This window comes from Paramormyrops kingsleyae, chromosome 21 (genome assembly GCF_048594095.1).
Source record: "Paramormyrops kingsleyae isolate MSU_618 chromosome 21, PKINGS_0.4, whole genome shotgun sequence".
NCBI lineage: Eukaryota > Metazoa > Chordata > Actinopteri > Osteoglossiformes > Mormyridae > Paramormyrops > Paramormyrops kingsleyae.
Genome location: NC_132817.1, coordinates 9,777,586 through 9,792,317, shown reverse-complemented (window position 1 = coordinate 9,792,317; position 14,732 = coordinate 9,777,586). Strand labels below are relative to the sequence as shown.

At 39.3% G+C, this 14,732-nt stretch overlaps 1 protein-coding gene across 2 annotated transcripts; it reads left to right on the top strand.

The window, feature by feature from the left end:
- Positions 1–10,993: 10,993 nt before the first annotated feature.
- LOC111847694 (interleukin-12 subunit alpha-like) lies at positions 10,994–14,158 on the top strand. Of its 2 annotated transcripts, none has more exons than XM_023819104.2 (6): positions 10,994–11,103; positions 12,616–12,711; positions 12,885–12,929; positions 13,080–13,196; positions 13,372–13,413; positions 13,721–14,158. In XM_023819104.2, exons 1-6 carry the CDS (start codon positions 10,996–10,998, stop codon positions 13,850–13,852), a joined length of 540 nt encoding a protein of 179 aa, XP_023674872.1. In that variant the 5' UTR covers positions 10,994–10,995; the 3' UTR covers positions 13,853–14,158. The 2 variants fall into 2 exon arrangements, with proteins under 2 accessions (XP_023674872.1, XP_023674873.1); XM_023819105.2 differs by lacking the exon at positions 10,994–11,103 and adding an exon at positions 11,316–11,814.
- Positions 14,159–14,732: the final 574 nt, after the last annotated feature.

The following is a 14,732-nucleotide window of genomic DNA, read 5'->3' as shown; positions in this document are numbered from 1 at the left end:
TTTAAAACTTATTTGCACTGTTTAGTCGTCTACACTTTGTGTCCTGTCTTTACATTTTGTCTGTTTTGCATTACATGTTTGTATCTGTACACTTTATGTACTTTGCCGTTTAAATGCATGGCTATGGAAGCGAAAAACGTATAATGCATGGCTTGGAGTGCTTTAACCCATTTACACTACTGCATCGACACAATTGGCTTACATGTTTGTACTTGAAAACATTTTTCACATCAACTACATCATTCTTTAGTAGAATTACTATTAAAACTTGGGGGGGATTAGGCTAAGACGACATACCGCTGTTCTGTCATAAAATCCTACCTATCGAGACATGCTATCGAGCCATGTGCAGTCACCGTCTTGGGATTATGGTTAGGTTTTAGGGGTTACGGTTAGAGTTAAGGTAAGGATTTTAGGGGGTTTTGGGGGGTTTGGGTAAGAGTTAGAGTTAGGGCTATCGATTAGCACTACGATAGCATTTTTCGACAAGGCAGCATAAATCGACAGAAAACCGCGGTGTTTTCTTTCAGAGAAACTGCATCTTGGGGGAAACGCCCTCGCGCGGTGAATTAATTTTATCGAACAATGTTCAAATAGTGGAATATACGGAAGAGGATTAGGGCCACCATGAAAATATTATTTGAATTCTGACTTTAATGTCAGAATTTTGACTTTTTTCTCAGAATTCTGACTTTAATCTCAGAATTTTGACTTTAATATCAGAATTCTGACTTTTTTTCTAAACTCAGAATTCTGAGATTAAAGTCAGAATTCTGAGAAAAAAAGTCAGAATTCTGAGAAAAAAAAGTCAGAATTCTGATATTAAAGTCAGAATTCTGATATTAAAATCAGAATTCTGACATTAAAGTCAGAATTCTGACATTAAAGTCAGAATTCTGAGATAAAAGTCAGAATTCAAATAATATTTTCATGGTGGCCCTAATCCTCTTCCGTAGGAATAGAATTCCTCTTTAAAATACCGTCGGAGTACCGTATGCCGCCACGTAATGCCTGGACGCTATGGAAAATACGGCCAAGTCTCTTTCTATGTATGTACGTTTCATAATGACGGTGGACAAATGCTTGGTATCGCAGGATGAGGTCGCGGCAATGTTACCTGGGACTTGGGGCTTTCACTTCCCGCATGACGCCACTCACATGACTATGACAGGGCGTGAGAGCATGATGTCAGAGAGGATCCCACGCAGACATTACATGTGGACCGTCACAACAGCTTCTCCGTCCCAGTGATGACAGTGTGGCACACTGAGGGGCATCAGAAATAGGAAGGAAGCATCCCCCCCAATATCGGCAGACCCCCCTCCCCAATAAACAAACAAACAAATAAGAGCATGTTCTTATATTTTACTATGAATCTGCCAATTCGCTGCGCAGGCTGAGCCCGAGGCGAAATATTCCTAATGAAGATTGTAGTCCTGAATCAGACAGGATCAGTTATTTTTATTTTTTGTGAAACTGTACTCTAAACAGTTCTAGTCTTTTTTAAAATGATGAAATCTTTATTATTATAAAATTACCTTATTTTTTTCTGACATCGCATCCTTTCACGATGTGACTATTGCATGTGCATGTGACTATTGTTGGGATATGGTTGCAATATATATTGCAGCCCCACCCTCCACCAATCGCCACCCGGGTAAGTTCAGTCCCCCCACCCTATGTCAAACTCCTCCTGACGCCACTCAGTGCAGCCAATATAAATATTACATACCTAGATACTGCAGATACGATATTCAAAATGCATAATTATAAAGGATCTCTTTAGAGGTATTCCTGGTTGAAACATTTTGTTCAATTTTGTAAGGTAGTGTTATGATTTATCTGTTCACTCTTTACTTGAATTGAGGAGTCATCAAAGTGCAGTACAGTTCATTCCATTTCATTTCACTTTGCTGAGATTATGAATGGCCGTACATTGTGAGCTCCCCGGGAAAGCAGACTATGCATATTTAAAACCATAATCAACCAGGCAAGAGTCATAGGGAGAAAAAGTGCCATTTCCAGTAAGAGCTGCAGCCAAACTGGGCTGTCCCTGTGAAGAGACAAGCTTACTCTCGCATGCCCAAGCACTTCACAGAAACAAGCAAAGTTCCTCTAAATGGGAAGCTAAAGTGAGGTGGACCTTGAGGAAGTGCGAGTTCTCACAGTGGCTTTTATATGACAACAAAAAGACTCTCACTCAGGCCACGTTTGTCGATGAGCCTGAAAAAGCTAGTGCAGAATTAGTGGATGTGCTGTCTTGTAATTAAGATGGAAATTCCAGATGACTTTGACTATTAATTACAAACTCCTGGACAAGAGGGAATATTCATGACAAATTCATGCCATTTTACATAAGTTTTGCTTTTGGTACTATTAGTGGTGTAATATGTAATTAAGTTACAGTTACTAATCAAAATAGTGTTTACTATGAAGGGGTAACTTCCAAATATATTATTTTAGGTAAAATTATTTATGTAGAATATAACATTCATTTTGTTGCTTTCCATCTTTTTGACATGCAGAAATGCCTTCTTTTGGCATGTTTCTAGGCAAAATGGGTCAGCAAAGCTGTTAGCAGAAATTTAACTTTTCAGCTCTATTGCTCATTTTGAAATATTTGTCAAGTTATCAAGTAATCAAATGTAATAAGTTACATTACTTTGATGAAGTAATCAAAATAGTTACATTTTTAACAGGGTAGCTAGTAATCTGTAACCTACTGGAGGTCAAAAGTAAACTTCTCAATGTTGCTTATACTGTAACTGCAGTCACCCCTCCAGATACCAGATTAACTGGATCCAAAAGGTGTAGAGTAAGCACAACATTTCAGTCATCAAATACTCCAACTATATACTGAATAATATTAGTTTAACCTATTAGAACCTATTAAAACCTCCTGTCAGCCCAAATATATTCATTTTTAATATCACAATGGCACAGTTTTTGCAGTATACCCCAGCCTGGTGCCCTGTGTTGCTTGAGATTGGCTCAAGCCCTGCCTCAACCCTGACCAGGATAAGAAGTTAGACAATGGATAGATGGATGGATGGATATTACTATGGATGTTGACACTGCACAGTTTTTCACAGAATCTGGTTTACATTACAAAGTAATATATATTAATAAGTATTGCATTATATAGGACCTAAATAACATTTTCCCTATTAAGTGTATGCATTGAGTATGTTCATTGTTGTTAGTGTGATGCAATGGCAAGCAGAAGGAATGCTTTGGCTTTTCAATGACAGTGAAGAATGATGTGATCAGAAAGCAGTAACTCTGCTAAGAGGCTGTGATAATATTGTGACTAACCTTATTGCCATTGTGTGAAAGGCCAGAATTTCGGTCTTATGACATTCACCAAATTACTCTGATATTGTGTTTTAGGTCTTAGATTTTGTATGTTTTAACTAGGTTTAACTAGGTTGTGTGTATTGGGGGGTGTGTATGGATTATGTTTATATTACATTGTCAGGACCAAATGCCCCCCATAATTTGATAAAAACCTGTTACTTTGACACTGTGGGGTTCATTTTTCTGGTCCCTACAAAGATCTGTGACTGCAATCAAAAATCTAAAAATACCAAAAGTCTTGTATTTTGTTTGGTTACTTATGGTTAAGGTTGGGGCTGGATAGGGGTTAAGGCCATCTAGTTGAGATGTTGGGATTCAAGTTTTCCCCATAGAAATGAATGGAAAAATATATAATTACAGACCTGTGTGTAGGGGGGGCAATAAAAACCTATTTTTTGACGTGGGGGGGCAATAAAATCCTATTTTTTTGACGTTATGGGGACCATTTTTCAGGTCTCCACAAAGATCTGTGAATGCAATCAAAAAACGAAAAATCCCAAATCCCAAATATTATTACATTATTGTTATTATTATTGTGGCAAATAGAAAGGAAGCCACTGATTCCTAACTGAAACATCCCCCTCTGGCCCTTCCAGAGAATCCTGTGACTCATGCTACAAGTCAGAGCTGGAAGCAGGTCTGGGTATGATCAAGCCAATAGTGTAACTTTATTAAACAAGATTTTTTGCCATATTTTTGTAATCGTTAAGTGTATGTTGTATCATTTCAGTATTGATATACTGTCATTATCTGAAAGTATATGGCAAAATAGTAACAATTCAAAAGTATCATTTTAAAATTCTGGTTTTAAGTGCCATATATGTGTCTTGTGTGCATCTTGTATTTTTAAATTGGGTAATCTGAAGGAAACATCAATCACAAACTGTAAAGCACTGAGATATGAAATTTTAATACTAGTTATTTCGTTAAATACATGCCCCGACAGCATAGTTTGACTACAAAATATTACAAACTTACAAAACTGTTTTAAGTATTGCACCAAGTATTTTTTGTCTTATGAGTCCCACCATAATGAGATTGTATACATACAAATGAGAGATGTAGAAGAAGAATGTCATAAGTTCGGATAGTGTGCTTGACATCAGTGTTTTCACCTTCACAAGTGTTTCGCATGAATGTGAGGTTTGCCTTTGGAAATGCCGCTACCACAATCTGGGCAGGGTGCTCCACCCGGAACGCATAACCTAACAGTATTACCCACCAGCTACCATGCAGCCCCTGTCACCACATAGTGACAGGAATCAACACAAAACACTTGGTTATTGGTGTAATACAAATATGCATTTTACTCCTTGAATTAATTGTCAGGACAACAAAATCCTTTTCCAGAACCCACTGTTTGTAACGCAATTTGTCTCTTTTTTTACTTTTTAAATAATGGTAGATTTAATTGTATTTCTATTATTTCTTATTGTAATATAATTTCTAATTTAAGTTGAATTACTCTTTGATTGTTTGAAGCATTTGTTCTTTTATATACATTGTGCTTAATCTTAGTTAAATGCAGTTAATTAATTAGAGTAAAACCTGAGCTGAGAATTATACCAACACACACATTACAAAGGCAGCAGATACAGAAATACCAAACCCATAAATCATAATGTGCTCTGTTACTGATTATTCACTGGAAGCTCAGCCTAGCTACACTTGTATTTAAACTGGACCTTTGACAGTGGTATGCTTGTCATAAACCTATTAGTCTGCCTGGCTTGTATGTTGTTTTAGAAAAAAAACATCTGCCAAATAAACAAACAAATAAATAATGCACGTTATTCTTCATGACAAAAAAAAAAAATTATTACATTATTCATTGTTCAGGTGGATTTAATACCAGTAGCCTGGTTTCCCAAATGCCTGCAGATAAACGTAAGTCTGCTGGACCTGTACTCCAGCTGGTGAAAGTAGAGGTTGTCAGTCAGGGAAGGGCCATGATAAAATAGTTGGCCCCCAGTTTCCCATCTTGCCCTTGCCAGAATCTGCCAACGGTGTCTTTTCAACGCTCTGTAATGTAACAGCAATTTCCTTATTTAACTTAAGCTGCCACCATGTTTTTTTTTTAACCAGTCCGGTCCAGTAGTCATCCCCAGATTCCCCATAAAAACTCACACACAGAAAACGGTAACAAATACACTTTCCTTTATTCTTTAAAAAATATACTGTTAATAAAGAATACCAGGTTTATGTGAATACAGGCAGGAATAGCGGTATGCTATCTAACCTACGGAACACCAAGCCAGCAACTAGCGCCACCCACTATCACACCCCTAAAAGGTCTAAAGACGGGATAGGTTAGACTTTAACACACTCCATTATTATGCATAAATCACTACCTCAATTCAGTAACACAAGGCACAGCAGTCACTCTAAAAAGGGTAATTACTAGGCTTAAATGCTCAATACATAAAACATTCCCAATAAGCCACCCACTTTCCACGCTAAGCCATAGTAAATATCCCTTTTCCAATTTCCCTACACACTCACTCATTCATTCATTCACACACTCATTCATTCTCTCTCTCTCACACACACATACACGATTCACTTAACAAGATTAAAACAACCACCGAACTTCTCTCTGTCCAGCAGCCACCAAGACCCTCCGGTTTGTCTGTAGATCAGTCTGTGGGCATCGGTGTCCTGAATGCCCACCAAGAAACGCACACAAAAAAACAATACACTGCACACAAGGTCATCCCGCACGTCCCTCACCAGTCACTCCATCCGAAGGTCAATCCAACATAGCTCCAAACATCCTTTCTTGTCAACTAAGTGTCCAACAACATCCCTGCCTCATGAAACAACCCCGCCGTCTCTTTTGCTCTCTGAACAAGGTCCTCTACCCTTAATACTTCCTCCAGGTGTCTGTCATTCAATCAAGATGAAGCCCCGCTAATAGCCTGAACCGCTAAACACCCACCTGATGTCATTTTCCTAATCACATGTCATCACACTACCCCGCCTTTGACTAAAGACTCGTCCCAGAGTCTCATTTATAATATATAGTCCCTAGTCCATGCTGGAGGTTTCCTTGTCCACCTAGACTGCATCACATCATTCTCATCCTGGTTTGGCCCCACAGCAGAGTTAGAAACAGATGCCATCATGGAGTCGGAGCCAAAAAAAGACATCAGCAGAGACAGGGGCAGGGGTAGAGGCAGAAACCATGGCTAGTGCAGGACCAGGGGTTATAGCAGAATCAGGAACCACAGTTAAGGCAGGGGCAAAGTCAGAGGCCACAACAGGGGCAAGGGTAGAGTCAAAGGCCACTGCAGCAGAGGCAGAGGCAAAGTCAAGCATCACAATGGCAGACGCAGACGCAGAGCCAGGCACCAAAGCAAGGGCAGGGGCAGGAGCAGGCACCACAACAGAGGCAGGAGCAGCAGCTGGCACCCCACAGAGGCAGAGGCAAGAGTAGCAGCAGCAGGCAAAACAGAGGCAGGGGCAGGAGCAGCAGCAGGCACCACAGAGGCAGGAGCTGAATCAGGATGTACAACAGCTGGCCGCGATCTTGCCCAAAGAGAACCCGAAAGGGAGAAAACCAGTACTTGAGTGCACACTGCTCCGATACGCCATCATGACATAAGGTAGAAGAGCATCCCAGTTCAACTGGTTCACATCCACAAAAGAGGACAACATAGACACCAGTGTTCGATTAAATCTTTCTACCCTTCCATCTGACTGAGGTGAATATGGACCTGTCCTGGATTTATGTATGCCCAGCAACCGGCACAGTTCCTTAAATAACAATGATTCAAAATTCCTCCCTTGATCAAAGTGAATGGTATATGGTGTCCCATACTTGCATACCCATTCCTCTGTCAAGATGTTTGCAACTGTACATGCCTCTTGATTCTTCATAGAAAAGGCCTCTGTCCACAGTAGTCACCAATAATCAGAATGTATGATGTCTAAGGCAATCTGCTCAGAAGGGTGTGACGTAACAGTGGGTTGTAAAGGGGCACAAGGTCCCTGACCTACAGTTTTACTTGAAGCACATTCTCTGCATTCAACACACCATCTCTTAACATTCCCGGACCAACCTGGCTAGAAAAAGCGGTCTTTTACCTTATTTCGCAATTTCTGTACCCCTAAATGACCACCTATTAATTAATTATGGAGTTGTGTAAGAATGTATGGCACCATAGCTTTAGGAAGCACCACTCGGCTCATACACTCTAAATTTCCTTGACTACAAGGTACCTGCACAAACATCCCATCCCGCACTTGAAGATGGCTCCACACCCCAGCAAACTTCCCCAGCTCCGCCGGACAACCAGTGTCAGTTTCCCACACAGTAGACTTTTTTTGTATCAAGAAGTTTATATTGGAATCACTTTGTTGAGCCATCTTCAACTCCTCCCCACTTACAACGCCACGCCCTTGTGACATCAATGCCCCCTTCTCTGATAGCCCAGGCCCTTCGTCTATGAAGGCCCCGCAGAGTAAACCTTGCTCCAGGACTTCCTGCAATGCCCTTACAGACGTAATGGTTGTTTGCGATCTTATCACCTGACCAGCTGTCACTTCAGCCCTACTAGCTGTTGTGGAGGGTAACCGAGGCAGCGCATCAGCATTTCTATGCTGCTTACCTGGACACTGCACAATATAATACTGGAAACTTGCAAGCTGATCCATCCAATGGGCTAACTGGCACTCTAACCCATGGAAACTGTATAGCCAACGCAAGGAATTATGGTCTGTTCTTAAAATAAATTCTCTCCCAAGCAAATAACACTTAAAAAACTTTAAAAGTTTTTAAAAGTTACCATTGCCAACAATTTCTTTTTGATCGTTGCGTATTTACGCTCTGTTTTTGTAAGAGCCTGACTAGCATATGCGACAACTGTCTCAAATCCGTAACTTCCTGCTGCAAATGCAAGGGCACATGACTAGGTGCCATTTTAAGAGGTGGCGCTTGTCCAGTATCAGTTTGATGGAGAATCAGATGAGTCCTTCCCAAATCAGAGTCGTCCCTACTAAATACAGACAAGTGGCTGGTCAAAAGTCCATAAATTCCCTGTATATCAGATGCACAAAAACCGTATTGTGCAAACCCAGTTCTTTCGCCAGGGAGTCTGTAGACCAACCTCCTTGGTCTTCATGGGTCTTAACGATTTCTGTTAATCCCTCTTCCACGTGGACATCAGGATAAAAAGTACCCACTGACATCCCCATTTCAACGTATGTGCATGTTCTGCCACATTTATAAGCCTAACAGGTATCAAGCCCATTTCCACTTTACTCACCACTCTAGCAACTAATACATCAAAATGCTTTGGGAGGGCTCCTGAGGGTTCCAGCTTAACTTCCATACAGGCCCCATTGACATTCCCTGGAATGATCGCTTCACTCAGAGAAAGAATGACAATATCCTTTTCAACAGTCACTGGCCTGCTCTCCCCTAAAGAATGAACGAGTTATAACGGCAATTTCTTCCCCATTAGCATACCAAAACTCACCCTTCAAATCAATTACCTCTCTGAATTTACATAAAAAATCTGTTCCCAGCAACCCCTCTTCTGGTGCAATATCTGCTACTAGAAAATCTGTTATTAAGGCTAAATTATCGAACTCACAAACTGTTTGCCACCTCTCAAATATTTCCATATACCCCCATTAGCCACAGACACTTTGCCATTATACCCAATTAACAGAGCCCCCTCCGACCTATTCTTCAACCAAAAAGTATGAGATATAATTGACAGCTGATCTCCTGTGTCTACCAAAAGGGAACAATTAACCCCACCCACTTTAGCAGATACATAAACCCCCACCCCACATGCATCTCCCAGAGTCTCCATCCTTAGGCCAGAATAGCAATGATGAGGGGCAGGCATTTGGCCCTCTGTACCAGCCCCATCTATTTAAAATAAGGACAGTTCTTTCTGATGTGTCTATTACAGCCACATTCCCAACACCCATCCCCCCGTTCCCTACCATTATGATTTACTGAAGGGTCTGGTCAAACGGGATTTACTAGGTCAGGATGTGGGTGATTCCCTTGGGTTATATTTCGATGTAAATTTCCCTGCAAGTTTTTCATTTTGACGACTGTAGCTTATAAGGTTTTTAATTCTTGTCTCTACCCCTCTACAACACTTAATAAAACCCCCATCTGTGATTCATTCCCATGACTTTAGATTCTACCTTTGCTTCGGTTTGATCTAAATCATGAATCAACTCTAATTCTGTTGCAACACTAATGGCCTCCTCTAGGGTGGGTGGCTTAGCACTTCTTAACTGAATTCTTATCTCCCAGGCTCATCCTTAAAGTAATAGAGACATAAATTTTAACTTTAATTCTTCACTCCAATGATTGACTTCAGAACCAGTCCCCCCCCATCCCAGTTAAAGTCTCTGGCATAAAAACTGGTCTCTGTATGGGTTTTAGGTTGTAATGGCTGTGCAATAGGTTCAACAGGTTGCAGATCCTGCACATTATCTGACCGACCTGGACCAAATTCATTGGGCACTCGTGTGGAATCGCTCCCAGTGTAATGTAACAGCAATTTCTTTATTTAAGCTGCCACCAAGTTTTTTTTAAGCGGTCCAACAACGTCCCTGCCTCACGAAACAACCCGCCGTATCTCTCCCTTTCTGAACAAGGTCTCTACCCTTATAACTTCCTCAAGGTGTCTGTCATTCAATCAAAATCGAGCCCCGCTAATTTTCTGAACCGCTAAACACTCACCTGATGACATTTCCCCAATCACGTCATCATAGTTCTCATTAACAATCTGTCATGAAGTTCCTCTCTAATAGGTCTACTGATTAATGTTATTAACCCACCAAGTCATTTCTGACTTTGTTACTTCTTTCAAAGAATTAATATCGCTTTATAGTTCCAGACGACTGATTCTGCTCCCAACACCGTAAAATCGAAACAGCGTCGCAGCGTTAATTCCAGTTTCTACGTATTATTTCTAATAGTATCGGCAAAACAGGAAACTACACGCAGGGGACAAATTCTTAGATGGTGTGTATTGTTTTTTTTCTATTATTTTGCTGTTGAAGGAAAATCCCTAAGCTGTCAAACAATATATATAAACAGAAATGAGCCGAAAAGACAAAAACGAATTTCAGAGCCACGGAGATACAAAATGCTGCCAAACATCAAATTTTGTAAGTATTTTTAACTTTAAATTACTATTTTAGGAGATACATTTCCTCCGCCTTGTTGTACTAGCAAATGCAAGCGAAATATACAGCTAAATAATAAGTGCACCTTGTGAACCTTATTTGTGCGTGCATATGAAATAATATAGGGTATTTTTAGGATATTTTAAAAGAAGATATTATACTGTTCAATGACATCTTAAATATTCTCGTGGATTGAATGTTGTTAACCTTAATTTAAATAATAAGTGCACCTTGTGAACCTTATTTGTGCGTGCATATGAAATAATATAGGGTATTTTTAGGATATTTTAAAAGAAGATATTATACTGTTCAATGACATCTTAAATATTCTCGTGGATTGAATATGTTGTTAACCTTAATTTATCACCTGCAAACAAAACGTGAGATCTTATTTGTTTATTGTTGTCCGTTTGTTTGCGCCGTACTATAGCGTTCATCCCCTGGCTGCTGCTCGTCCAGCTCTGCTTTCAGCCAGCTATGACCAGCCCGCTGGGAGCGCTCGACAAACTGAGTCTAGGGAACAATGGGGATTGTGCAACATTTTCCAGAGCATTGCTGTGGAATGTCACGGAGGTTATGGCACTTGTAAGTAATTCCCAGTCATAGTGACAGAACCATTATTATTGTCGTTGTTGTGATTATTATCGTTCGGGTTCACTGAGGGAAATTAAGAAAAAATATTCCCTGTACATATTAAAATCTAAAATAATTTTAAAACTGAACAGAGCTTTCGGTGGTTTAATGAGGCAATGTTTGCTATGCACAGGATTAGGGATGGGTACCGAAACCCGGTACTTAATCGGTCCCGGTGCCTAATTATAAAAGACCGAAGTATCGATAAGCTCTGACGTTAACGGTTCTGCTGTCGGTACTGGAGAAATAAAAAAAATAAAAATAAATCCCATTTATTATTGTTAAATAAACATTACCTAGCATATTTTACCTGACCAGCCTTTTGTAATTTGCGATAATATTCGTTATTCGCCTGCACTGCTGTTATTTGCAATCTCACGCACGAAATGTAGTCTGTTTCGCAGTACACAGAACTCGCGCGCACACAACACGAGAGAGCTCGCGCTTATGGAGTGACGATGGCGGAGAGAGCCAAACGATCCAAAGTATGGTTACACTTCACCCGTGTGAACACGGACAATGCTCGTTGCAACAAGATTTTTGCTTGTAAAGTCGGAAACACAAGCAATTTATCAAAACATCTAGTCAAAGTGCATTATGTGTAGATAGAGAAATGAGAAGTTTTCCACTGCCTAGCTTCTACTTCAGCATCCGCCTCCTCAGGTATGTATGCTATGTTAAAATAACGACATAAACATATAAGGTCTCTCTAAATCAGTATTATAATGTTAATAATTTAAAAAACACACATTCAGTTACATATAGCCTACATATAGGCTAAATATTTAGAGTATTTTTTTATGTAGTAGCCTAAATAAATATTAAACATTAAAATACCTTTATAGTACTGCTTTTACAAATAGGCCTAGATAAATAATAATAAACTAAGAAATTATAAAGCAGAGCTTACCTAAAAATTAATTTGTAGTGATTAAATACATTCAATTTAGCGTACATTGCAATAGGTTCCAAACCTGTATTACTTTTAATCCCAAACACAGTTAACTAATTTATGTGAATGTGTTCATGGTAAAACATAAACATTAGCCACAGATGATTGTTTAGCTGCATCTTGCAACTTTTTTGATGTTGATTTTTCTCCAGAAGAATGGTTAAAAGCTGCTAGTTCTTTTGCAGCCTACCTGCGTGCTCCAACTATGTTCCTTTAAATCATTGTATATTCATTTACAAGAAAATTGTGTTTATTTATTTGTTTTACAATCATTGGTTTTGTTTGTGTAATAGATATTTGCTCAAACATTGGTGTTTGCTAAGCTATAGATAATTATTTTATATTTAAAAAATAAAATGTTGTTATTTCTGTTCTCAATTTGTTTTGGTTTTTTAATTAAAAAACACAACAAAAAGTACCGATAAGAGTACCGTTAAAGTACCGAATCGATAAGTGGTATCGATAGAAGTAGTAATACCGTTAAAATCTTAACGATACCCATCCCTACACAGGACAGTGTGTTCAAAGGAATAAACTGCTCAGAGCAACGTATAAAAATGAACACATCAAATTCAACCGTATCGGCCTGTCTGCCTTCCGAAGTACAGGTATGTATGAATGTTTGAATGAATAAATGAATGAATGAACGAACAACTAGACAAATATTATACACATATAATGTCTATAGCCTACGTGCATAACTATGCGCCATTACTACTGGGCTATAATATTTAGTTATCTTATTAATATACTACATGTCCACTCTTAATCAATCCCACAGATGGGAACTGGATGCGCTGGATTTCAGAACAGCAACCTTGATCAGGTACTTGACCCCGTCAGTTTGATTGATTATGATTCGGCATTTGCATGACCCAGAAAATGTAGGGTAATAAAGCGCGCTTTTCCTATCTCATGTTAGACGGGTCGGTGCCGACCCCTGTCTTAATTATGCTTGATTATGCTTTTTTTGCAGAAAGAATGTTTGCGGAACGTCGTTGCGGATCTCGAGCACTACAAAGAATTGCTTCAGAAGTACGCAGACCCCACCCTGGACTCCACTGTGGTGCGGGCAATCAGTGATCTCACGGAGGTATGAAGAATGTCCCTTACTTAACCACATACTCTCACAGTATCGTGAAAAATAACATATTTTTAAAATGTGAACTATGTTTAAATATCAATTAACTTATTAACATATATGTATGTACTGCTGTCTGTTGCTGATAAAAATGAGCCATAAGTCTCTACCGTTTTGTCTTGAATAGCATTGCTTCTCAGCTTCACCTACAAACCCTTCAACTTTAAAGGTAAGGGATTTTTTTAAATCAGCAGGGGCCTGTACTACGAAGCGGGGTTACTGGCTTATCGGGGTAACTTATCGGATTTAAGGTAGTCTGGGCAAAATGTAAATGAACGAATATGAAGTCCATTTAAACTGTGGTACCTTAAATCCGACAAGTTACCCCGATAAGCCAGTAATCCCGCTTCGTAGTACAGGCCACAGATTCAAACATCATGTGTTTTCTTAATCACAATATAGCTAAAACGCATAAATAAATAAATAAATAAATAAAAACTTTACATTTAACCACTGGTAATATTTATGTTTTGCAGAATTCCGATTTCAGAGATCACACCTTTGATGAGAGATTGCAGATGTGCAAAATACTGAAGGGTTTCCAAGTCCGTGCAATTACCATCAGTAGAATCCTGAGCTACATATCAGCAGATACCAGCAAGAAATAAGTCTTCACCATCCTAATCACACGTACTACTATCCAATGTCTACACATGGATAAGCTATTTGATTAAGAAAAAATATCTTTACAATGAACATCAATCTACAGCATCATCATAACACAAGCCTTACTGTATGAACCATGTGTTCAGTTCAATGCAGTCAATGAAAATGCCAAGAGTTGATGTTGGAAATGCCTCTACACACATATATATATAACACGTATATATTTATAATTCTTTTATTTATTTGTGCATCTTTATCATTATTTATGAATTTATGCATATTGAGCAATCAGTGGTATTTTGGAAAGTATAGCCTTGTTGTAGAAATATTTCTAATATATCATCTATTTATACATTTAATCTTATTTATTTGTAATTCTTTTTTCCTTATAAAAGCATAATAAAAATAAATGTTTAAACATTGTGTGCTGGATTTACATCGGTAATGTAACGTTCTTATTTTGCCGTATTGTCTTGGTAACTATTAGCTAGAGCAAGATGGAAGGGTTACCTTTAATAATTAATATGAGGACTGTCATGATTGACTGGAGCGGGAGGACATTTTAGTGGAGCGAGGAGCGGTGTTGAGCGGAGCGGCTTAGTGCGAATTAGAGCGGAGGAGCGGGCGGAGCCAACAGCCTCGTGAGCGAGGAGCGGAAATTCTCACCGCTCCGCTCCGCTCACATTCTCTAGTAGGCGTGTTGGTGAAACAGAAAGGGGTTTTATTAAACTAATTGAACAAAGGCTGGAAACAAGCGGGATCGTGAGGGGGCCTGGAATGAGGGACACAGGAAACAAGAAGGTACAACGTCAATGACTGGACTGTAGAACACAGGACTGGGAAGCACATATATACAAGACTAACAAGGGAGCTAATGAAAGG